Here is a 24,187-nt window from a genome sequence, read left to right on the forward strand (position 1 = left end):
TCTAAATCAAGGCTTCAAAGCAAGCAGAGTAATGGCTGTGTCAATCTTCAACATCTAAAGGTTACATGGATTTTATTGGTTTGTTTTCAAAGACTTTGCATCTACAGACAGGAGATCTATTAATACTGAATTAGTCAAAGGCAAACAAAACCACATCTAAAATCAGATTGAAATTCCAGAGAGATGTTAGAAATGTTTTGCTTTGTCTCCAGAATTATCCTACAGAGGAAATACGTTCCCTTCAACTCAGACTCAGTAGAAGATGTTGCAGTGCACTTACTTAGTTACAGAGTTCTCCAAGTCAGCTGTACCTGTCTGGGTACTTACTTTGGTCATCAGCTGGACTGTGGCTTTGTTGCTTCACAGGAACACGCTCCTTCCCTTCTCAAACAAAACATCTCCTTGGTATCAGCCCAGCTAGCCATACCCCCCCAGAGGTTTGCCAAGGCTTCCTCACCCATTGACCAAGCTACCAAGCCAGAGGTACTCCAGGCACACTGAAAACTCTTGCTGACAGTTAAAGCGCTGTTAAAATGTTAAAATGACAGTTAAAATGAACTAAAGGTTCTGGTGTGCTGTTCTCACAGGATCTGCTTAAGTAAAACAATTTAAAAATGGCCCTGTGGTGTTAAGACTAAAAGCTTTTGGGGCAGGGGAAAAAACTTCTTATTCCCTGGCCTTCCATACTTCGCAGGAAGCCTGTATGTCAATGCAAACTCTACACTATAAATTTTTTCCATAAAATTTGGTCAACATGACAGTCTACGCATTAGCTAGATATGACATGTGAGATAGATAAAGAAATCCCTCATGGCAAAGCAAGCCTAGGTATTCTTTAAAATCACACCTACTACTCTAAGAGTAATACGAAAAGTGTATTGAAATTATTTTAGGTGAAACTTCAAGATATTCTTTGATACACATTTTGCCACATTATTCTGTTGCATAATGTTACTACAAGTAGTGTAGGCAATGTATTGGTGTTACACCAGGATAACTGGTTCTGCAACAAAGTTTTGATTAAAAAGGTTGAAGCCACTTCTCCCTCTCAGAGAATAAGGAGCCCAAGCCTGGACAAAATTCTATGTTTAAAGTTAGACATAAAAAGTACAAACCTTAACTGCTAACCTACATAAATCCTGATAAATATACTGATATAAATAATGATATAACTGATGTAACTGATATAAATGCTGATTTAACTTTGAGTGTTTAGTGACTCGCTTCTGAATTAGACTGAGAGCTGCACACACCTGTGCACAGTCTGTTCCTACAGCAGGCAAAATGGAAAGACAGAGTTAATCACATGAAAATATTCCCAACACATCTTTAGCCCTTAGCATTAACACTAACCGCAAATGCTTCCATAAGAAAAATTGAACAAGCCGCACAATTAAGCAGAGAAACATAAAAAGAAACGGGGATTCTTTTTCCTTATTTTATTGGGTAAATGATTTAAAAGGTAATAACAATAGTGTTAAAACTACTACAATATCTTTCCACAGCCATATCTCACAGACCCACAGATAACCTTCTCTATATATATTTTTTTTGCTTTTTCCTCATTTTTCTCTTTTTAAGCCGTACTTATATTAAAATGCCCATTTCAACAGTTTCTTCACACTAATAGCAATTAAATGTGGAAGGAAGGAGGATCTAGTTATAAAGGAAGGGGGTTCAGGTAATCTGTGATATTACTGTAATCAATCAAGTTACTAAGGAAGGAAGGAAAAGACAGAGGCCTTCCAAGCTACGCCAGGTAGCTCTAAGCCCATCGTGTGTCACCATTGCATTAAAGATAACTCAAGATGCTGGTGAACAATTTAAAGTAATTTTTTTTGTAACATATAAAACACTAAAATAACTTAGAAACTAGATCCAAATATCTTGAAAAGAATCAACTTTGATATACAAAAACAGTCATAAGTTGTTACAAAAGTTTCAAACAAAAGTTTGTTTTCTCAGTGCGTTTATGTACCAGCGCAATTACTGGGTCCAGAGCAAAGAAAGAGGTTTTTCTTTTTTATTTTTTTCTTTAACAGTAATAAAAAACGAGGAAAACATATCTTTGTATATAAAGAATCATTGCTGGTCTTAAGAATAAATGTAACCAGAAACCCTTAAATCTGAGAGGCACACTTTGGGTTTCTCTTTTTTTTTTTTTTTTTAAATTTTTTTTTTTTTCTTAAACATAAAAGGAAAGTCACCAGTTTATTTAAATGGAGGAGATATTCAGACTCCCCAAATAAACTTAATTCAATTAACATCACTAGCAAAAATCAGTTAGAAACTGTACAAAAATAAAAAAGTTAACACATTTAATCCTGCAGGGATTTTGTAAGGACTGGAAGGCAGGCTTTAGGAGCAGCATTTGGGCATGGCTGGAGGCTTCTTTGGTTCGATCTAACACACATAAGAGATGTAACCTACTCCAGACAACAATTTTAAAAACCCGCACATTAGGAGACAAGTAAAGAGGTCCGTATACAAACGCCAGGGTGTGCAAATGGATTTGACTGCCTCGATGCAATAGTGTATCTGAGGTCAGAACTCTCGTGTGCCCTCCCCCTGCTACGATCAGCATTGGGGTTGAGATGGAGAAAAGTCAGTGCTACAGCAGTCCAGGCAGAAGGAAGGCCACTTGAAGCATGACTAAGTAATAGTTTCATGTCAAGTCTATGCTTTTGTTGTCTAACTCAGTTTACAGAACAGGGTTTTTTAGGAACGTGAAGCAAAAGAATTAAAAAAAACCCTGACAATCTCTTTAATGAATAAGGCAAACTGAGTAGTGCTCATAAAAAATTAGCATTCCAACTTCAAAAACAGTGAAATAAGCTACTTGGTTGTACCTTAACTTCGTATAAAGTACCCCAAATTAAAAAATAAAAAAAAATCTGTATCTAACCCCATCTATCTAAAAGGGTACGAAACATAACTACGAGGGAATGACATTTGTGAAAGCAATTGTTGATCAGCTGTAAGCAAACAGACCTATTCTGTCCCAGTGCACGTCACAGTGAACTGCACGTTTTGTACAAATAAACCCACAATTACACAGAAACAATCCATAGCGTTTTCAGCATTTGCATGCTGAGGAGGTAGGTGCCCTAGAAACACTGTAGATAGACTGATTATTCCAATCGTTAAAAAAAAAATCCTACAATCTGATTGACCACAGACTCTGTAACGGTTTTTTAATTAGCGATACAAAACTCTGGTCCAGAAGGGTCTGGCATTAACTCATTTCGAAAGCACACCTTTACAGTTTGTATAACACCCTTTTAACTCTATTTTTAAGCAACAGCTACTAAGAGATAGACAAAAATGCATTGTGCATTATGCTGTATACAAAAAGGAGACAAAACTATCCTTTTCCCCCCCAAGCCATGGTGGGAAGTATTGCTGACCTTGTCCTTAAAAACCTGCAGGATTGTTTATTCATCAGTATATCATTATTACACTGGTAAGAAATTCTGTATAACATCTGCATATATCGAAGATTTTTTAAAAAATCTGATATGATTTTAGATCCGCATGACCAGTCACGTGACCTGCTTGAGGTTGATTAGCACCTTTCAATACATATATATTTTTATATATAATAGATCTTTTTAAAAAACTTCTAACAATGAGCTCATACAGAAGCATGAGCATGCTGTAACGAGATGACAGATAAAGATGGGGTTGGATGACTTTTTTTGTTTGTTTTTTTTTGCAGCAGCAGCAGAATGATTCAGTTTGTGCTCAGTTTCCCTATAAGGGCAAGAAAAAAACCAACACAACTCTTATCAGGTAGCCACTTGTTCACAATTTCCACTTGAAGACTAATCCATTTAAAAGTGTTCCCCAAGTAGAAACAAGACAACAGTATCATCCAAAATAGCCTCTGTATAAACATCTATTAATTTTTGCAGCTTCTGGCTGGCATCTCTTGGCTCCTGAAATTTCAGGCCCTCTGCTTATAAATTAAGGCATCACAACTGAAAATGTTAATATTTGGACATCAAATGCTGTGGATGAAGGAATGCCAAAGACCTTCTACAAGAACCTCCATAGAAATTAAGTGGCAAAGCTAACCTCACATAAGAGAGGAGCATCTGTTTTTGAAACCCTATTGAAACATTTCTGCAACTAGTCTGATTTTTTTTTTTAACAACTGAATTTTAATTGATTTTATCGATTTGGATTTTATATATCTATATATTTACAAACATTCATTATTCAAAATAAGTGGAATTTCTGCTTACTGTGGTTTACTCACTCATAGTAGGAAGGTCTTTTCTATAACCGACGGCGTGTGTTGTCCCCTAGAATATGCGCTGAACTACAACAGGTATTAGTGGGAGTTCTGCAGGCACAAGAGCAAGGAGCGAGCTCCTACCATGTACTGGGCTTGCAAATATACCACACATACCTTCTACTAAATCCTATTTTTACAGCAGGAAAACATTCCAATCAGTTTTCTTTCTTCTACCGTGTGGAGGGGTATCAGAATTATTACACAGTACTTACAGCTCTCAAGTACTATTCCTGTAATAGATGAAAACATGTAAAATTATGGCATATTTGTCCTGTGCTCTTTTACAACAGTTTTTTTTTCTTTTTTAAACAATAGTTAACTTTATCTAACTATTCATGACTTGATAAAACTTAACAAGTTCAAAAAGCAGAAGAAAGAACAAAACAAGGATTTTTCTTTTCCAAAATAGGTTTGCTATTAAAAAAAAAAATCTCGCTTTAAAAAAATCCCCAAAAACCTGACACCAGAGCAGACTCAATATAGTTTGCTAGAATGTCTGGCGTATTTGCTATATTTTTTTCTATGAATTTTATATATAAGCATATAGTTATGTCATAGTCAAAGGCACTAAAATCTAAATCCATTTTCTTCCTAATACGACATCTGCTACTCACCAACCTGTTTTTAAAAACAAACGTCACTCCCAATTTGAGCTCATCAGGAAGGCATCGTCTCCTTACAAATGCGTTATCATGACTAGTCTTGACAGGGCTGGGTTGCCCTCGATTCCCAGCACAGAACGGGAGACAAAGGTCCGTGGTAGCCTACCGGATTACGCCATGCCCTATCAATGAGACCCCTTGATTCTGGAAATGCTGCCATGTTAACATCACCTCTCATTGTACGTGTCATCGCTTCTCTTCATCCAAAAAAGCATTTTGTATGTCAGCCTCGACATTTTGGCTGTATGTGCTGGATCTGAAGATCATGTATATAGCTACATGAAATCCTTACTGTGGGGTGAGATATTGTACACACAACATCATTAAGAACATTATGAAAATGCAATTCATTGTCTAGTATAATACCTGAATCTGATATGTTTCATTCCCTGTCACACCTATTAATGCAAAAGCCATGAATGCCTTTTTGCTAAGCAAAGCATCCCTAGCTGCAATCCTTAAACTCTTCCTTCCATCCACAGTCACAGAAAGCCTTGATTGATATAATTCAATGTTAATGAAGTAAAAATTTAAAATTTCATAAAAAACCCAAGGGCTATATATGCTGCAAAAAAATCTGCAGTGACTCAATAGTAAAAAAAGTATGGGAACTTTGTAGTAATGCAGTTTTCCCTCCCGTTGCCATGATGAGCTTAACCAACTAAGAAGCCTCAACATGGCAACGGAAACTATCATCATAAAATGGTACAGTAATAGAGATAGCTAGACCAAGAAGGGGCAGGGTCTCCTGGGAAGAGGTCTGCAGAGAGGTCCAGTGACTGGTCATGCGGCTCAGTGTCAGGAATAATGGTTGTATGGTGGAAGGGGGTGCCCAATACCATTTTGGAAGTGATGATGCTGACGATGGGCAAGGTACTCTGTGTAGCTCATCGTCATCTTCTCACTACGGTACCTAGAAAAGAGCAAAGCAAATTCAAGACCTGTTACCAGGAAGCTGTAAGCAGCACTAAAAATACTGCACGAGTGGTACGTTTAATGACAGCAGCTCTGCACTTCTGATGTTAAGAATTAGACTGACGTCAGCTGCACAAGGGCAGGGAGGGAACCGCCATGGTTGTCAGGGTCATCCTTGAATCACATGACAAACAAGTGCTTATGAAAAATATTTTAAGCAAACAGAACTGTTGAAAATTGTTGCCTCCTATGTTGCTCAAAGTAGACGGAATAGAAACTAATGATGATTTACTGAGAATGTCCCATATCTTCAGCCAACTCTCTATATAAAACCTAGGAGAAAAACTGTAACAAGCACTACAGATTTCTGGGCTGTTTTTAAACAATCAGTATCAATTGTCTGCCAAATTCTGCTTTTAAAATAATCCCAGCTACATTAAATGGAGTTACATTATTTTTAGACTAGAATCATAGAATCGTAGAATATCTCAAGTTGGAAGAGACCCATAAGGATCATCGAGTCCAACTCCCTGCTCCTCGGAGGACTACCTAAAACTAAACCATATGACTAAGAGCTTCATCCAGACACCCCTTGGACTCTGACAGTCTTGGTGCTGTGACCACTCCCCTGGGGAGACTGTTCCAGTGACCGACCACCCTCTCAGTGAAGAACCTTTTCCTCATGTCCAATCTGAACTTCCCCTGACGCAGCTTCACTCCATTTCCTCGTGTCCTGTCACTGGTCACCAGAGAGAGGAGATTGGCACCTCCCCCTCCGCTGCCCCCCTTGAGGAAGGTGTAGACTGCAATGAGGTCACCCCTCAGCAATGAGGCCACCCCTCAGCAACGAGGTCACCCCTCAGCCTTCTCTTCTGCACGCTGAACAAACCAAGTGACCTCGGCCGCTCCTCCTAAGTCTTGCCCTCAAGGCCTTTCACCATCTTGGTCGCCCTCCTCTGGACACACTCCAATAGTTTGATGTCCTCCTTATGTTGAGGCACCCAAACCTGCGCGCAGTACTCGAGGTGGGGCCGCAGCAGGGCAGTGTTGAGCGGGACAATCACCTCCCTTGACCAGCTAGCAATGCTGTGCTGGATGCGCCCCAGGACATGGTTGGCCCCTTTGGCTGCCAGGGCACACTGCTGACTCATATTCAACTTGCCGTCAACCCAAACCCCCAGATCTCTTTCCATGGGTCTGCTCTCCAGCCTCTCGTCCCCCAGTTCCTATGTATAACCAGGACTACCCTGTCCCAGCTGGAGAATCCTGCACTTGCTCTTGTTAAATTTCATATGGTTGGTGATGGCCCAGCTCTCTAGTCTATCCGATCTCTCCGCAAGGCCTCTCTACCCTTGAGGGAGTCCCACAACTCCTCCTAGTTTAGTATCATCGGCAGGCTTAATGTACATTTGACTCCTGCGTCCAGGTCATTTATAAAAACATTAGAGAGCACTAAAATTGAGCCCTGGGGGGCCCCACTGGTGACTGGCCCCCAGCCTGATGTAACCCCATTTACTAAAACTCTTTGAGCCCGACCCATCAGCCAATTGCTCACCCAATGTGTTACGGACTTGTCTAGCTGTGTGCTGGATGTTTTGTCCAGAAGGATACTGGGAGAGACCGTATCAAAAGCTTTGCTAAAATCAAAAAACCCCACACCTACTGCCTTCCCTTGGTCAGCTAGATGGGTGACCTTGACATAAAAGGAAATTAAGTTGGTTAAGCAGGACTTTCCCCTCGTGAACCCGTGCTGGCCACGATCAATGACTGCGTTGTCTCTCAAGGCTTTTTCAATAGCTCCCAGAATAACCTTCTCCATAATTTTACCAGGCACTGAAGTGAGACTGACAGGCCTGTAATTGCCAGGGTCTTCCTTCTTGAAAAATGGGACAGCATTTGCCAGCTTCCAGTTGGCTGGGACCTCTCCAGACTCCCAAGATGGTTGAAAAATAATGCAGAGAGGTCCCGCAATAACATCAGCCAGCTAGACGTAACTAAAAGGAGAATCCAGGCCCTGACAACAAGTATTTTGGATATACTTGCATCAGTATTGTTTGACAACAAGGAACATATTGCCACATTTACAGTTATCTGTAGAAGTGCAAAATCTACACAAAACCACCACTATTCCACATTTCCACAAATTCCACTTAGAAAGACCTTGCATACGAGATCTGACAGATGAGATTTGGTGAATCCAGCTACAGTGACTTAAAATATTGCCACCTCTCCTTTCTATCATATTTTTCTTCTGGAGTTGCTCTGGTTGTTCTCTTTTAGGTCTGAAAAAACCACAACAGATGGCTCAACCACTTGCACTCCCATCCCAACACAAAAGTTTAAACTACCGTGGAGTTCCCAACTACAGCAATTAAGGTGGCAAACGCGTTTGCTTCTGTTGCCTCTTTGCCAGAGGAACAGAGCAGAACACCTTACACTTGCAGCTTTTTGCTTCAGGGGACGTGTTTCAGAGCACCAAAGGTGCCCACGCTCACTTGATACAACAAGGTAACGATGTACTAATTTACCAAATGGCCGCTGGTCCTTGCCCAGAGATGAGCTGCAGCTCTTCTTGAATTGATGTGACTGGTGTGCGGCACTCCGCACTTGACGAGTAAGCTGGTCTGTGAATGAAATCCCCTGCCACTATGAAACTAAACCATGAGCTTGGCAGTTAACGAAGCTGGTTGTAAGTGCGTCACGAAGCAGGCCACAGGCAGCCCGACCAGAATCTCATCTGCTCCGTTAAGCAGGTGGGAGAGAAAACGCAGTTACTGTCCTTATGCATTCTAGAGCCCTGGAATTGGTACGCATCTTTCAGCTCCACTGTTTTTTAGTTCTCTTCTTCAGAACGTGGCCAGAGCTACTGGGTATTAACTTGAAGTGAACATAGTTAGCAACAGACTAGTTTTGATCAGCTTAAAGCTTTATTCACACACAGGGCATTTACTTAATTCAGAAGAGACTTGAAAAAGAAGTTAAAAGCACTGATTCCACTCTTCCAATAGATGTTTTACTGTATGACAAGAAGTTATTAAAACAAGGCTCTAAAAAAGGTTGTCTGATGCTGGGAAATGGTTACTATTTTAATACTACTGTTTATAACAGGTCAGCAGAAGCTGAGTTTTTAAGCAAGTAAAACAGCCAAAAAAAAAATTTCTTCTGAACATTAAAAATTATGCTTTGTTTAGTCCACTTATCAGGCCAGGGATTTTGCTAGCAGTTTGGATGTTGTGAACTTAAATACACTAAACACGGGGGGTTTGGTGGGGGGTTTTTTTGGGAGGTGAGTTTTTGGGGGGTTGTTTGGTTTGCTTTGTTTTGTTCTGTGCTCACATGCCATTGCTCCAACCAAAATCATGTAGCCGGAAGAAAATGTGTGCTATATAGAGTTTTTATTTCTTGGAAAAATATATTCCTTATTTACTGAGGTGTACAGAGATTGCCATTTAAGAACTACAGCACTGTTACTCTTGCCCTCAGCTATCTCCATATATTCTTTTTGAACAGAAGATAATGAGGTGTACAGCTGAATTAAAAGGAGATGGGGGTTCTGCATTTGGAAATTCAGCTGGATTCTGTGAATCCTTCCTCCCTAATTTAACCTTCAGAATAGCACATGTTCCTTAGTCACAGCTACTCCACAGTAATCAGGTTCCTACAAGAATCCAGAATTCTGGACAGTCATTGAGACACAACGTCTTTATTCTTCATCCACAAGATCACTGAACAAGTAATTCCTCTAATACTAAAATATTTATTTTTCTAAGAAATGCTTTGCCTTCTATCTGGTCTAAACATAAACTACTGCTAAGTAATAGCAAGATTTGTACGTGAAGATGACAATCGTGGAAGCTGAAAAGAACCAAAATCTCAGGGCTTTGTCCTGTAAAAGTGCATAAACAATCAGGAGAATCCAAGTATTTTCAAACGTCTGAAATGAAAGGATTGGGTTTTAAAAATGGACAAGGATGTCAAGTCTGGCTTACACTTAGCTGCACTAAGGAGGAAAGAATTTCCAAAGAAATCAGGACACAGAAACGAGAGTAATATATACAACATTTTTAGAACTAATCTTGTGACCCTATGAGTCCCTAAAAGCTGATAAAAGATAGGAAGGATAACAGTTTTGGACAAAGGATTCTAACTTTGTTCTTTGTATTAATAAAATGTCAAATGTGGCCTCCCCAAAGAGAATGAACAGTCAACACATCCTTATGACACAAGATTTAAAAAATTATTATTTCTCCAAGCATGGAATAGATAACTAAAGTTTAGCAGTCCTTTTATACTGCAAGCTTATAAAAATATATCGTTTTAGAGGCGTTCTTACAGACATTTACTCCTCCACCCTTCCCCATATAACTCCAATATTATGGGCAGAATATCTGCTGCTAATTCTAAAATATTTTGCCTCCCACCCACTAAGAAGCCCTCAAGAACACATTTTATTAAATTAGCAAAATCAAAATACACTAGTGTATGAAATGAAAGGTTACATTCATGTCTTCACTCCTGAGAATACCCTGACATAGTTAAACATGGCAAGTAATCCTTGTTAAGATTGTTAAGATGCCCTGAAGATCCATTACAGCCCGTGAACAAACTGTAAAAAGCAAGAGCTAATACACTGCTAAGATTTTTCAGAGTTATGAAACAAAATGTGCAGGTACCCCGATGTGTATGTGGCCTGGTATTTAAAAACAGCCTTTTCTTTCTTGCTTAGCGCCACTATCCCTAGGCCAGACACAGCTATTCTCAAAAGTCGATACTGCTATTGTGAAAGGAAAGAAACCATTAATAATATATACAGAAAAGCTTACTATTAACATCTGAAATAAGCACTTACCAGGAACGAACACATCACAGTATTACAAAACCAGGACTTATCTGTAGTATCCCGGGCTGCATACCTGGTTAGCTTTATTGTTTTCCTGAATTCATTAGTAATCGGAGCTTTGTAGCCTCCTTTCCTCAATAAGGAATCTATGGTTTGAATGTGGTCCCATCCTGTTGAATTTTACAGTAGTAAAAATTAGTGAGAAATACAGCAATAAGAATAGATGTTGCAAAAATACAGCACAGTATGTAATGTTATTGACAACGAAAGTGCTCTGCTGAAGTTCTGTATAAAATACAGATCATTCTTCCCTACTTAAGAACAGTTGAAGGAAATATGACATATAGGCTTTCTTTACACACTAAGTTTGCTCTACAAACAACATATAATTTTATCTCATAGTTGAAGTATTTTAAATTGGACCCACTATATCCAGGTGTCCTAGATTGGGGGTGAGATACAAAATTAAACATTTCTGAGACGTTCAGGTGTGATCATGTATCACAATCACTTTATACATTATAAATGGCTATGACAGTATGAAAAATTAAATTTCTGTATAAAATAAAATTTAAAAGAATCATTAGTTGAACATGTGCAGAGAACCTCAGAGATTTGATTTCTCCATAAATACCATTTAACTTTATAGTGATATTTGTAATTTCAGAACTACTACATTGTAGGTGGCTGGGTAATAAAAAAAGCAATGGATTAAAAATACAGATTCATTATTGTTCTCAATAAAATCTTCATGCTATCCAAAACTCCTATTTATTGTTTTTTAAAAGCCTAATGTTTTAAGTAGCTGCTAGACATGTTATTTCCAAAAGATGCAATTAGATTAGTCACATAGTTACATTAAAAAAAGGGGGGGGAGGGGTAGTTTTGAGTACATTAAAAAATACAAATGGGTAGGTTTGGGTACTTTAAAGAGTCAGATTGCAATGCATGGTCTACTAAAACTATTTAGAAATTTCAATGCCCCCCGCCCCCAATTTAAATCCTGAATTTAAAAAAAACCCCTGAATTTAAAAAAAGCTTCTTAAGTGATCACCAAAGGTCTCAACAAAAACCCACTTCTCTAACTAGCCAACCTTAGATTACAAAAGCAAAAAAATTGTCTTGGAAAGCCTCTAAACTTTTAAGTGACTATTTGGAAACAGAATTATCAATTAAAGATGATCCTCAGTAAAGGTTTCATCCTATTCCTTAGTAGACCAACTCAAATATAAAAAGGCAAAAAAAAAAAAAAAAGAAAAAAAAAGAAAAGCAAAGCAGCAATGCAAAATGTAAAAGATTGAGACACACTGTCAAGCTTGGGAAAAAAACCCCATAGTGAGTAGTCATAGTCAGCTGCTTAGTCCAAAAGATTCAACAAAATCTACTACAGTTTTTTTAATTCACAAACTTAAGTCTGTGCCTCTATTAAAAGGGACTTTAACAACAATTAAGTACTAGCAGAGAGTACCTATTTGAAAAAACCTTGATCTTTGCAAACTTAGAATAAATCAGCTGTTAAGATAACTGACCAGACATCCCATCACTTACTAGAGTTTTTGCATGTCACTAACACCACAGCATAACAACTACAGGAAAACTGACAGCTTTTAACAACCGTAAAGTTGGTTGACAGCACTGTACCACCCCTCCAAATGTTATTGTCCTACAGCTACACTGCATTTCTGACTTGTTTAAAAAACAGCTACAGTTTACTGAGTCCCTGCAAGGGGATTGATACAGGCATGTAATTGGCATTTTATATAAGAGTCTTCTTACAATTAAATATTGCTCCATCATCTGACATCAGTGCAAGGTCAAATATTGCATTTTAGATTTATATGTACGTTTAAATTCTTCACCAGATCATATGAAATAAAGTGCAACAATGACCTTGCTCCTTTGCAACCTCCGGTAAGTAGGTGGCGGTGCGTTTTGATCCTTTTTCATTGATGAATTCTATTCTAATGCCATGTACACCCACCTGCAAGAAATTGGCAGCTTTATTAGTACATTAAAAGAAAAAAGATACAAGAGATTTCTAACACGATAAAACCCCAAATGTCAGCCTTTCAGTGGTTAATACCATTTTGCAAAGAGTTTCAAGAGGCGGTACTGAAGTGAACGCAATCTTTTTGAAAGGTGGTCACCGTGACAGCCCTGTAAGGTCAGTAGCAGCACAAATAAGATCCTCGGCTCCCCGCCACAGAGCTTCATTTCTGGTCTGAAGGAAAGCCAGCTGAGACGCAAAAGTCGTTCTGTCTCAGTCCACTGTCTCCCTCTGACACCGTCAGCAATGTTGTTGCTGATAAAATCACCCGGTCACCAGATATAATCTGCAGGCCACCAAACAGCTGGCAAATCTAATGATGCTTCAATCAAGAGCATTAATTTTGTTCAAAGTAACAACTGAACAATGCAAGATTTGTCCCACTACGAACTCGAGCCTGGAGCCTTCAAAATTTCTGCTAACGTATGATGAGGAAAAGGAGATATTCCAAAGCATTCAGCTTCAAGCTCCTATTTCCATGCTACTAAGTACTCTAATATGACAAAATGCCAGGATGGAAACCAGAGTTACTAATATCAAGGAGTTCGATGTATATAAAGTTGAACTGCCAAAAAAAAAAAATTTAAAAAAGAAAAAAAGGCAACACAATTGCACCCACAATTCCTCTGGTTGGGAAAACTTCATAGCATTCTGTGAAGCATGAATTCCAACTGCATAGCTAAGCAGTATTCTTAGTCCAGTACAAATGGCTCTTCATTGTTTAGCTCCAGTTAATCAAAACCAGGCCTGAGTTAAACAAATGGAAGCCACACACAAGCAAAATAAGAATGACCCACGCTAAGACTGGCATGGGCACAGTCAGGAATTTATTTTGACTTCCTCAAGAGACCAACGTTCCTGCATCGATGAAAACTTCTGTGAAATTTCGCAAAATACTCCTCTCTAAGCCGGGAGGTAAGGGGTAGGTACGTGTTTGGAAGGCATTAACTGGACTGCAACTGGCTTGCCTACCAGGCTCAGCACAGAACTTTATTCAAAGCCTATGGCATGCTTCTCAGCCTACAAATACCGATACACTACAGGCAAGTCTTTGTAGATTAACAACGTGTCTGCAGTTCGGAGAAACAAACCAAACAATCTTCTTCTGCAGATGGAGTTTAAGTTCTGTTCTCCTCTATTACCATTTATTAGGGAAATTACTACATACAGGTATCCTTCCGAGCTGCAGAAAGACCACACAATTGCCTATCAGCCTCCCAAACGGACAGGAATCTACTGGGAGAGGAAAGTGAGATAAAGAGAGAGACTTAGAAAGGCAACAAACCCATCTCCTCCAACAGAAATATTTCTATAGGGTTGTAGAGCATGAAATACTGTATACTACGTATCCAATACTTGTGGATATAAACTTTTTGGCCCACTATATAAGTGGCCAGAGGCTACCTAAAACTAGGTCCAGTGACAATATTAATTAAAAACCACAGACCTTTCACTAAATCTAAGGATTGCATTAAACTACATTTTTCATTTTACTTCTGAAGTGACCTCAACAGAACTTCAGACTTTGTTGTGTATTTATACACATTCATATTCATTTATACGCATTCTTTTTTTAATGAATCATTTTTTTACATACACCGCAGGATAGTGGAAATCAGGCATGCACCACATTTATTGTTTTGCCAAGCGCTTCTAGCACTTGCTAGATTGTTGCCTGTAATACGTCCCTCTGTACATCTAGCTCAGTTGGGCTACAAAAAAATTGTTCCAAAACCCACCCCAAAACCAAAGTTCAAGCAACTCTCATGTTCGACTGTTCTGACTCAGAGTTCCAAACACAGTTTACAAATCTGTTCCTCTTGTACTGATTCGCCAACCATACGAGAGGAAGAAATAACATTATTCTCGTTAAGACTATCAACATGGAATTTGGATAAGCAGCTAAAACACCAAGCCTTGTTGAAATTAAGCTTCTAGTCCACTGTGGAGTGAATTATCATCAAATAATCATTCCGTTCAATCTACTGCACTGAAATCTGGAAGAGATTTGCATGCAATTACCACTAATTAGTTTAAGATGAATGAATTGTAAACATTTTTTCAGAAATACGTTAAAGCAGATAACAAAGAATCTGTTGCAAAGAATCCACATGGAATACCCCAGAGCTGGAGTAGCGCAACACCTCCTTGGTGTTGGAAACAAGTGTCTGCCCGTTCCTGAAGCTCCCTCCACTCCAGACCAGAAACATGGCGCGACGAACAACCCTTACGCCGGCACGCCACTTAAAACTGCGACAAGCTCTGCTCGCCGGCCTCTCAGTTCTACCAGTACAAGCATTCACGTAACCGCGTGATGAACCAGATCGGGCTGTTCTGGGTTATGGCTAATCCTCCTACCGACTTACGGTTTGTCAGCTCAATCTTTGAACAGCGGCAAGCTATAAACATTTTCAAAGAAACAAGTTGGCCTATACCTTGTACAGTATTCCTCATGACACCACAGAACATAGTAGCTCTCCCCTTTATTTACCTAACTAGTACTATGGAAATAGCTGTATACAAACTTGTGTGGAAATGGAACCCTCCAGGTTAAGCGACTATTGCTACTGATTAGAAGCTGGCCCCACTTTTTATTAGCTGAATTCTACCGCTTTCTAGCCTCACATTCGTAGCAAACAGGCTGGCTTCTTTGTGATCATCTTTAGTAGGGCTTAAATATTACATTCTGCTTTAACAATGGAGGCAGACGACTACTCGGGAGATATGCCCTCTACTTCATGACAAGCATTCTTTTTTTTAATGAATCATTTATTTACATACATGGAATCACTGAATACCGTCCAAAGAGAATAAAATGTTGAGATCAAGACTCTTTCTCCTCTAAGGAATATGAGCTGCAGAAGTTGCTGGTGCCGCTGCACTTGCAGGAAGGAAGGAATTTCCACAACTCTTAAATGTACTAACTTTGGCAACAATGAAAAGCCACCTTTTAGTCAACATCATCGGCTACAACTATTTAAGCTAATATTTAAACCAGTGCACACAGGCTAAAGGCCTTTTGTATCAACACAGCAAGCATGTACCATTCTGCAGATTTTATTTCACTAAAGAACAGCAACTTCAGGGCAAAGATCTCTTTCAAGGTATTTTAAGGCAGAGCCGCTGGTCAATTCTAGTTATTTATTACCCTGTTGGAATTACAATAATGTTTTCCAAAAAGTTTCTTCTTATAATTACATACAATCATAATGTTTATGATTGTTTTAATAAAAACATAGGGAGAGGGTCTGAATTAGCAAGACAGGCTTTACCTTCTAGCAAAAAACCCCACAGATTCTTAATTAAATTAATGAGAAAATAAATTTAAAAGGTGTTCATTTGCTAGAACATGAAATAGAGAGAGAATGAGTAGAGGCACTTTGCTTCTCTTCTGTATTTCTAGACAAAAAAGCGCGCAGGGGATACATTAAATCACTTGCCACTGTAACGTGCCTCACAGCCGTACCCTCTCAAGGAGGCAGAGCCTGTAGCACCAAAGCTGGAACTGCAAGACCTACAACATGATCACACCTTATATATGCCACTTCTGGGATCTGAATCCACTCACAGAACCTTCTGAGTGTAGGCTTATTTGCCCAAATTGCAGACTTACAAGCTTCACAAACCAAAGAGAAGTCCCTTCTACAGGACCCAAAGCCATGATACTTCACAGCAATCTATTCAAACTCTTCTACATCCCTTCTTTTGGGGTGCTGCTAACTACACCCACGGTTCCCAGCGCAACATGAGCTGCAAGTATATCTGCACTAAGAATCAACAGCAAAACTGAGCAACTCCTGAGGCAGGAATTCAAATCTGTGCAGGGAAGAAGAGATCTGGTAGAAGGACAGGTCAAAAAGATGAGGTCAAGGAGAATGGAAATACGGATAAAGCTGAGTTTATGCGGGGAAGGAATGACTGCTACCAATGTCAAATGTGTTTAAAAATAATTGGTCTTTATGACTTGTCTCCCAAGTAGTCCTTTGATAGCTGATCTTTAATAAAAGAGCAGCACTATCAAAAAAAGAAACATCTTAAGAGTTTCTGACGTTGCCCATTTCTTTGAGACGCAAAGGTGGTGAAACTCCACCCCAGCAGCAACTGGACCACAGCAATATTTCATGGGTTCTCTCTAGCAGAAATGAAGAAACAGTCCAGACGCTCCCAGTGTTCATTTCAAAGCCCTACACCTGTTCAACTGCTAGAGTGCACTGCAATTCACATAAAGTCACATGTAAGTAAGAATGCTAAATTATATTTTGGGAAGCATCCTCATGAACCGTGGCATTGAAGTGGTCCTTTAAAGGTTTGTACTTTCTCCGAGTTACTTTCATAAAAGGTGAAAATGGCAGCAATTTGAAAAATCATATGGGAGCCAATAGTCAATTCACTCCTATCTCCTGTTTACTTGGTTGAAGTTTCTGCTGCGAAAGGATCTCTCATTGCTTTTTACAACTGAAATATTAATTTATTTAGTTTGGGAAGATAATTCATTAATCAGAGAAAAGAAGATCTATCACTCTGCTTCAGGATACAGGAGACACTCCTGAGCCGTGTCTTCAAATGATCTTGTCTCCAAGCCACCAGAGCACTGCAAGGTGTCTGAATTGGCCATTTTGAAATATTGTGACCTCCGTCAGCAAATTGCTGAATTGGCTCCCACAAGATCATCAGTAGCACACCTACAGAAGCAAAGTCTCCTATCCAGGCTGATGTTTTTCAGGACGATCTGGAAATTAGCACTATACGAGATGAAACATGCAGAATCTCTCTTTACGTTACACTCTAGACATCCTGAAATGTCTTTTTGCCACTAATATTGCATAACTGCAGCTCCCTTAAAAGAAACATGGATGACATCAGCTGTCTCACTGACAGGCGCACAAACAGCAATGAATCATTCTTTTCAGGACTAACAATTACAAATTTTATCTTTCTCTATTTATACACCCCCCCCGCCCCTTTTGTATGGAAAGCTTTTGGACCATCCACAACTATATATACAAACACTTGAGAAGCACATTTAACTTATAGGAAAAAATAAAATAAAATCAAATAAACCAAAAAACCAGAAACAATCATGGAACCTACTTTGTGACCATTTCTTAGAATTCCTAGGAATTTGCTAAAGGTTTTAAAAACCTATCATTTAAAAAAACCTTAAATGAAATGGGAGAGAGCAATTAAGCAAATGGATAACACAAGGACTATTATATTTTTGAGCCCTCCATTCCCTCATAAGTCAGGGCTTTCCAATAAGAAGAATCGTGAGAATCCATTAAATCAATCAGAACTGAGCAAGACTACAGTTATGCATTGAGTTTGTTTGTTGAAGTCTCAAGGATTCTGCAACAAGACATAGGAGGGACATAGAAAGCAAAAGCCTCCTGTGTCTCATCCAAGTATTAAAGTTATGAATCAGAAGTCTCCCGAGGAACAAAGTTAAAACCAGTCTTTCCAAGGGAGAGTGGATTTTTGAACTCAGGCTTTGGTTTCAGCTTCTCTTTAAGGATGAATGTTTTGGTCATCTCAGAGGTTTATTATTGAGAGAATAAAACAGCATCTAGTAATAGTTACAGACTACCACATGGAAAGAGCTAAACGCTACTTCATTATGCACCTCATACTTTCAAAGAGACATTTTCTGAGTGTATTCATTGTCTGATTTTTAATAAATTATAATAAACGAAATTAAATTGAAAACGTCACCATGGTTACTACCAGAAGTCAACCTAGTAAAGCAGAAAAATTCTACCAGTTTTAATTTTGATTTCTAGCTTGGTTTAGTATTAAAAGTCACTACAGTTTGGATTACTTGAAAACATTGTTTAAAGTACTCTAAGGGCTCAGTTACAAGACCAACTACTTCTCTGAAAAAAAATCTTCTTGTTGAGAATGCACACACAGTTTTAGCTCAGATTTATTTTTTGGTCCGACATTACATAAAAAAAAGAATAATTCTGTTTATGGTGAAAATGCTGATAAACCCCAAAGGAAACTTACATTCACCTCATTCAAAATTACGTATCAGAAGGTAAGAAGCCCTTGCCATTATGAGTTGAACGGGAAACGCATTTTTATTAGATTTGCAGCTACTGTAAAATTCATAATGCTGAGGTTACTGCTGGATACCACCATTCTGATACCATTTTTAACAACAAATTAAATTTCTACTCAATATACATTTGTTATGCGTGAATACAACAGAAAGCCTCTTTTTCTCTTAAGAAATCCTAAATATTTAGTAGGGCTGAGTCATTCTTAAAGGGAAATACTGTAACCTGTGTGGTGTCTCTGGCATCATAACACGTCCGCTATCATATATGACAATTTCAAATTTTTTTTTATGTCCGCTCAGATATAGACTCAAAGAGCAACACAACAGTCACACTGAGATGAGAAGTTCATCTTAAGTCCAGTAGCTTGCTTTTTGCAAGTGCCTAATACCAAATAATTTTGAAAAAGCAGAAGAATACTGAGTAACACTTCCTTCAGTATACCTTCCCAGAAATAACTCTAAAAGCAGCATTTGCTTCTGAACCTCTTTTACGCTGCTGTTCCAAGAGAATGCATGCAGGTTTCCTAGAACCTAACAATGATAATAGATTCAGCTCCATGCACAAGTACCAAAGAAAAACAAGAGCAATGATTTATTTGGCCTCATTGTATAAGGGCTTTGTGGGGTCAGCGCAGGCCACTCGCTCTGAAGGCAAAGAAAGTTTTGGGAAAGATAAATGGCTCACTCCTACAAGCTAAAAAAGGCAGCTTGTTCTGGGATGGCAATTTTTTGCAGCGCTTGTTTCCAGAAGCATACGTCAAACTATTAACTTTCATACTGGAACATCCTCTTTCCAGGATCAATGGACTGATCTACCACGTTTCTGTAGTTAGCGACGCTGCAGAAGCGGTCTCAGGGCACCATCGCTCAGACAGTACCTTGCCTGATGGAGTCTTAGACATAAATACAGCTGTGCAGACCGCTCTTACTTTGAGTGCCTAAGTGGGCAAGAATACAACTTTATTCCATTTTCACGGCTCAGACTTTTTAAGGTGATGACAGTCCTACCAAAAGGATCTTTTGAATCTATGCACAAAACAATGTGTATAAGAGTGCAAAACATTGGCAACTACACTAAATACATGCAGATAATTTAAATGGTGTGACTTCTGCTATAGATGTTCATGGTATCAAAGTAATTTTCTTAAAAGATATCCGACATCCTTACCTCCCAGTCCATGTAGTCACAGACATCTTCAAAGTTAGTGAGTAGAGACACTGAGCAGAAAAGCCGTGGCAGCTCATCCCTCGTCATTGGGGGGAAACGACTATCTTTAAGGGCACTGTTGAAAACAAAACAGAATTTCAAAGGATTTTTTTTGTTTGGATTTTTTTTTTTTTTTTTAAGGTTCAGGGATCTAATGAATCAACTGAAAAGTATAAAGGACAAAAAAAATCCTGATGAAATGAGGACCAGTTTGATAATCCGGTTGCCAGTGTGACACACTGACCAACATCCAACTTTTTCCTGAGAGATTTGTTTCAGTTCTTGGCTGGCCAGTCAGGTGGTGTTCTGAGGGTCATTCCTTCCTGAGCCGATTTTGCTACTGTGACAATCTTATTAATGAAACAGCAGAAAGTTTTTGGAAAAAGTTACAAAAGCAATAGCTCTTCTACCTGCAATTTAGTAAATCCCTTTCAAAAAGGATTAAACTAGACAACATAAAGTAGAGGGGGAAATTCTATAGCCTGCAATAATCACACACGTAATGCAGTAATCAAACTGTAGAACTTAATTATTCAGTGAAAAAAAATCCAAACAAGCAGAATATTCTCCAAAAAGAATAATATTCACGCTTACTGGCAAAGGTGAATATAAAAAGGTAAAAACATCCAAGGGCTCTACAGACCCGTAAACCTACAGGACTCGAAGATGTTCTGCAAAGCAGACGTAATGATTAGTAACAGGGAAGCTTGCAAACAGCTACGCTAATCCTCAGGCTAATGTGCCATTCTATAGACAGACATACACCTAATGGGGTAAAACTCAATACCGAGAGGAGCTATCTGTGCACATTCCAGCACGCTTTGAAAAACAAAGCGGTTAACGGACAGTAAGCAGTACCAAGAGTAAGAATATTTGTAAAAACCTACTTGCATAAGTTTGGTTAAGAACCAGTTAAATTGGCAAAGGGAAGGTTAAAGTGAGCCTCCTAATTTTTTATTCTCTTAAGACTTAAAATGTGACATGTATGAATACAAACACGCTCGTCTGCAACAAAAAGAGTGATCTGCTAACTGAGCTTTTTGGTGAGGAAAGAGAATTTAAGAGACTTACTAAAGTACTACCAAGTTCTTCATGCGTCTCATTGTTTCATCTAACAATTAGATCATTCTTATTCCTTTTACTTGGCATACAGCCAGCGGTTGCCATTAGCTGATATAATTACAGCCATGGCCATGGTGTTTAGCATACGGCTGAAACCTCTGCATCAGATACCATCATTTCATATAAGCAGTAGCGTAACTTGATTAAAGCAGACCAAATTAGGATGCGTAAGCAAAAAAATGTAAAGTGTAGCTAAAGGAAATCATCATCTCTCTAACCAGAAATAGCTTCCCATCATGAATTAATACCATACTCTGAAGAGTTAAAATAGAACCTTTATTTTTCTGGGGTGGGGAAAGGGCAGGCATTTTTCCCAGGTATGCTACAATTACAAAACCAACAGAGTACTGGAATTTGCTTTGGTATTTCTACATTACAAAATAGGTCAGAAATGTAGATTTTCATTAGGAAGACAAATTCATTATATAATTAAGTAACAGTTAGTGGGCCTACGCCACCCATTATTTAGGAGTAATTCTAGGCAACCCCAGGTAAGTTGCTGTAGATGGGAGAGATGATGTTGGGACAGTAAGTAACTAGCCAAGATAAATCTTTTGACATTTACGTAGGACAGACAGGCCTACATAGACTTGTGAAGAACTGGGAACACTGAGGAGATTTAAAGCATAACGCCTGTGATATTTAACTAATGACTTTCACTGAAGGTGTATCAAAAGATGGTATTCTCCAAGATTTCGTTAATGGGATTTGCAAAGCTAGCTTTGTAACTCCTGGGAACCAAGCAAAGTTACCATCCTCTGTTGCCTGGTGTTTCAGAGCAACACCAGAGACCAACTCATATAGCCACAGCGTAATAGCGACATATGAAAATATGAACAGCTAATTCAGCCTCCATATCCCTCCGCAGAGGGGAAAAAAAATAATACATACATGTAAAGGGAGGATACTCTGAACACAGGGTCAGCTCAAACCAGAAGTCCATCTAGCCTAGTATTAAGTAATAACCAACAGCAGTCAATGAATACAAGAACACGGTGAAGATGCAGGGGTACTTTCCTGGAATACTCTCCAGGAATCCAGCTGTATAGCATCGGTATTTTGAGCCAGAGGTGGTATCTCTGCACTTAAAAGCTCTTCCTGGGTTTATTTAATAAGTGCATGCATACAAGCTTTTAATATTTTTACCCCACCTTTTACTAAAAACTAAAAAATTATATTCAGAAACCCCCATCCTCTCAAAATCCATTGCTACTACAAGTTTGCTTATACGCAAGTTTCTCATTCCCCTGAGGCACGCTGTACCTCTGTCGTACAACCAGTCCATTTGAATACGCTCCTGAAAAGCACCCAGAGAGACAAGCGTTGTTTCATTAACAATGAACAAATTCCGTGATCTTAGGAAACCACTATATGCATGGATATTGCCAATACTTGTTTAAACCCATTTTTCATAATTTATGCAACAATCTTACCATGCAAAACATTTCCCATATTGTAAGAATTTACAACCTTCAAAAAACTTTTTTATTTTTTTGCACAGCTTGATACTAGGAGTTTATCTAAATTTCAATGCCCCTTCCTAAAGCTACCAAAATGCACTGTGAATTTCAACTTTTTGAAGCAAAGGTTGTCTGCTATGGGTGTAAGCCTGATCCCAATAACATTAGCAGTAAAAGTCTCAGGCAAATTCTCACTGACTGAAGACCTGCTGCGCCAGCATTACTAGATGAGAAACCATCCTTAATTTAACATACTTTAAGCTGCGCAGAAACAAACATCATCCAATGCACGCATAAGCCATGTCTCAGCTAGCCTGCTCAAATGCCGAGATAATAATTTGAAACAAGATGGGTGAATCACGACAAATTTGAACGTTGATGAAAAGCTGAGATACGAAACCTTCACGTGAAGGCAGTGGAAGCAGAAAGGCACACAAAGGCACAAAAGCCTCAGGCATATCCAGCAAAGTAGTTCAGCGTTAGCGAAAGCAGAGCAATGCAGTAAACGTTGCATACTTATCAGCAAGCTTAGCTGGCTAATTCCAGTACTTAATAGTACAACACCGGCACAAAGACCTTGCTTTCACGTAACCACCTCATGATAACTAAAACATCATTTATCAAATGATAGTGTTATTGCAACTATACCTAGTTCCTTCAGAACTGCTAGGTGCTGTTTTATCTGTACAGCCTGCTGAAAAATTGCTCCTCAGCACCTCCAGGACTATACGCATCTGTGCACGTACCCTGTATTAGCACTCGTACCACAGCAGGTAAGCGAGATACCCGGCAGGACAAGATCAGAGATTTGAGTAACAGTCTCTGACACCATTGCGACTGGGCAATACAGAATATTGCTGCTATTCTAGTCCTCCTTTCCCCGTCTCCAGACCCCATATCACAATTTGTTTTCATCTTTCAAAACAGCTTTGTCTCTGTTGTTATACAAGTAAACCCAAAATTTACCTGGAGAAATGTGTGTTGACAAATAATCAGCAGTTGGAACAAGACATACTGAAGGGAGATGCCAACAAGAAAGCATTTATTCGTACTGGTTAGCTACACATGAAATATTCTGTCTGCTAATGCAAAATTTATGAAACTAAAATAGTCCAGCAATTATATCAGGTGCCAGTTTTACAAGAACTAGCTTAAAACTTAATAACCCTGCCCTAAGTGATCTAGGTGCATCATACACCACTTTGAAACCAGGAAAGGTTTATCTTTTAAGTGCTGTATATTGCAGTGAGAGCACCAGTTGTCTTCTCAATCATTCTTTTATTACTATCGTGGCTGAAACTCTAAAGCAAGTTCCAGATACCTTTTGAAAACCTAAGAGCAGACCAGCTTTGTATCATCTCTTCACAGATTAACTTGTTTTCATTTTTGCATTTTTTAATGCTTGGTTAGCAGAAGACATATCTCATTAGAGACGCTTCCCTTCAGAACTCAGCCATTATCCTTAAGCCTGAACTTTATCTCCGTGGGTAGCGAATAAATCACCACCTAGTGCCTGTTCGGACGTCAGCAGTAGAACAAGGACGGCAGCCAGCGAGTTCCTCGGGGCCAGCCGTCC

The 24,187-nt window shown here is 38.9% G+C and overlaps 1 protein-coding gene across 4 annotated transcripts in view; it reads right to left on the bottom strand.

Annotated features, from left to right (window-relative positions):
• Nucleotides 1-3,579: 3,579 nt before the first annotated feature.
• Nucleotides 3,580-24,187, bottom strand: part of AMMECR1 (AMMECR nuclear protein 1) — a 79,635-nt gene continuing 59,027 nt past the window's right edge. The window contains exons 3-8 of one of the 4 annotated variants that reach the window (XM_075512835.1): nucleotides 19,991-20,105; nucleotides 12,608-12,698; nucleotides 10,791-10,887; nucleotides 5,802-5,875; nucleotides 4,415-4,530; nucleotides 3,580-3,753 (exon numbers count right to left, since the gene is read on the bottom strand). In XM_075512835.1, the coding sequence (XP_075368950.1) occupies nucleotides 4,421-4,530; nucleotides 5,802-5,875; nucleotides 10,791-10,887; nucleotides 12,608-12,698; nucleotides 19,991-20,105 (487 nt within the window). In that variant the 3' untranslated portion in view covers nucleotides 3,580-3,753; nucleotides 4,415-4,420. Of the gene's footprint in view, nucleotides 5,876-10,790; nucleotides 10,888-12,493; nucleotides 12,699-19,990; nucleotides 20,106-24,187 lie in introns of those variants that run through there. The other 3 variants (XM_075512834.1, XM_075512837.1, XR_012777260.1) reach the window with 3 other exon arrangements.

This window comes from Mycteria americana, chromosome 10 (genome assembly GCF_035582795.1).
Source record: "Mycteria americana isolate JAX WOST 10 ecotype Jacksonville Zoo and Gardens chromosome 10, USCA_MyAme_1.0, whole genome shotgun sequence".
Classification (NCBI taxonomy): domain Eukaryota; kingdom Metazoa; phylum Chordata; class Aves; order Ciconiiformes; family Ciconiidae; genus Mycteria; species Mycteria americana.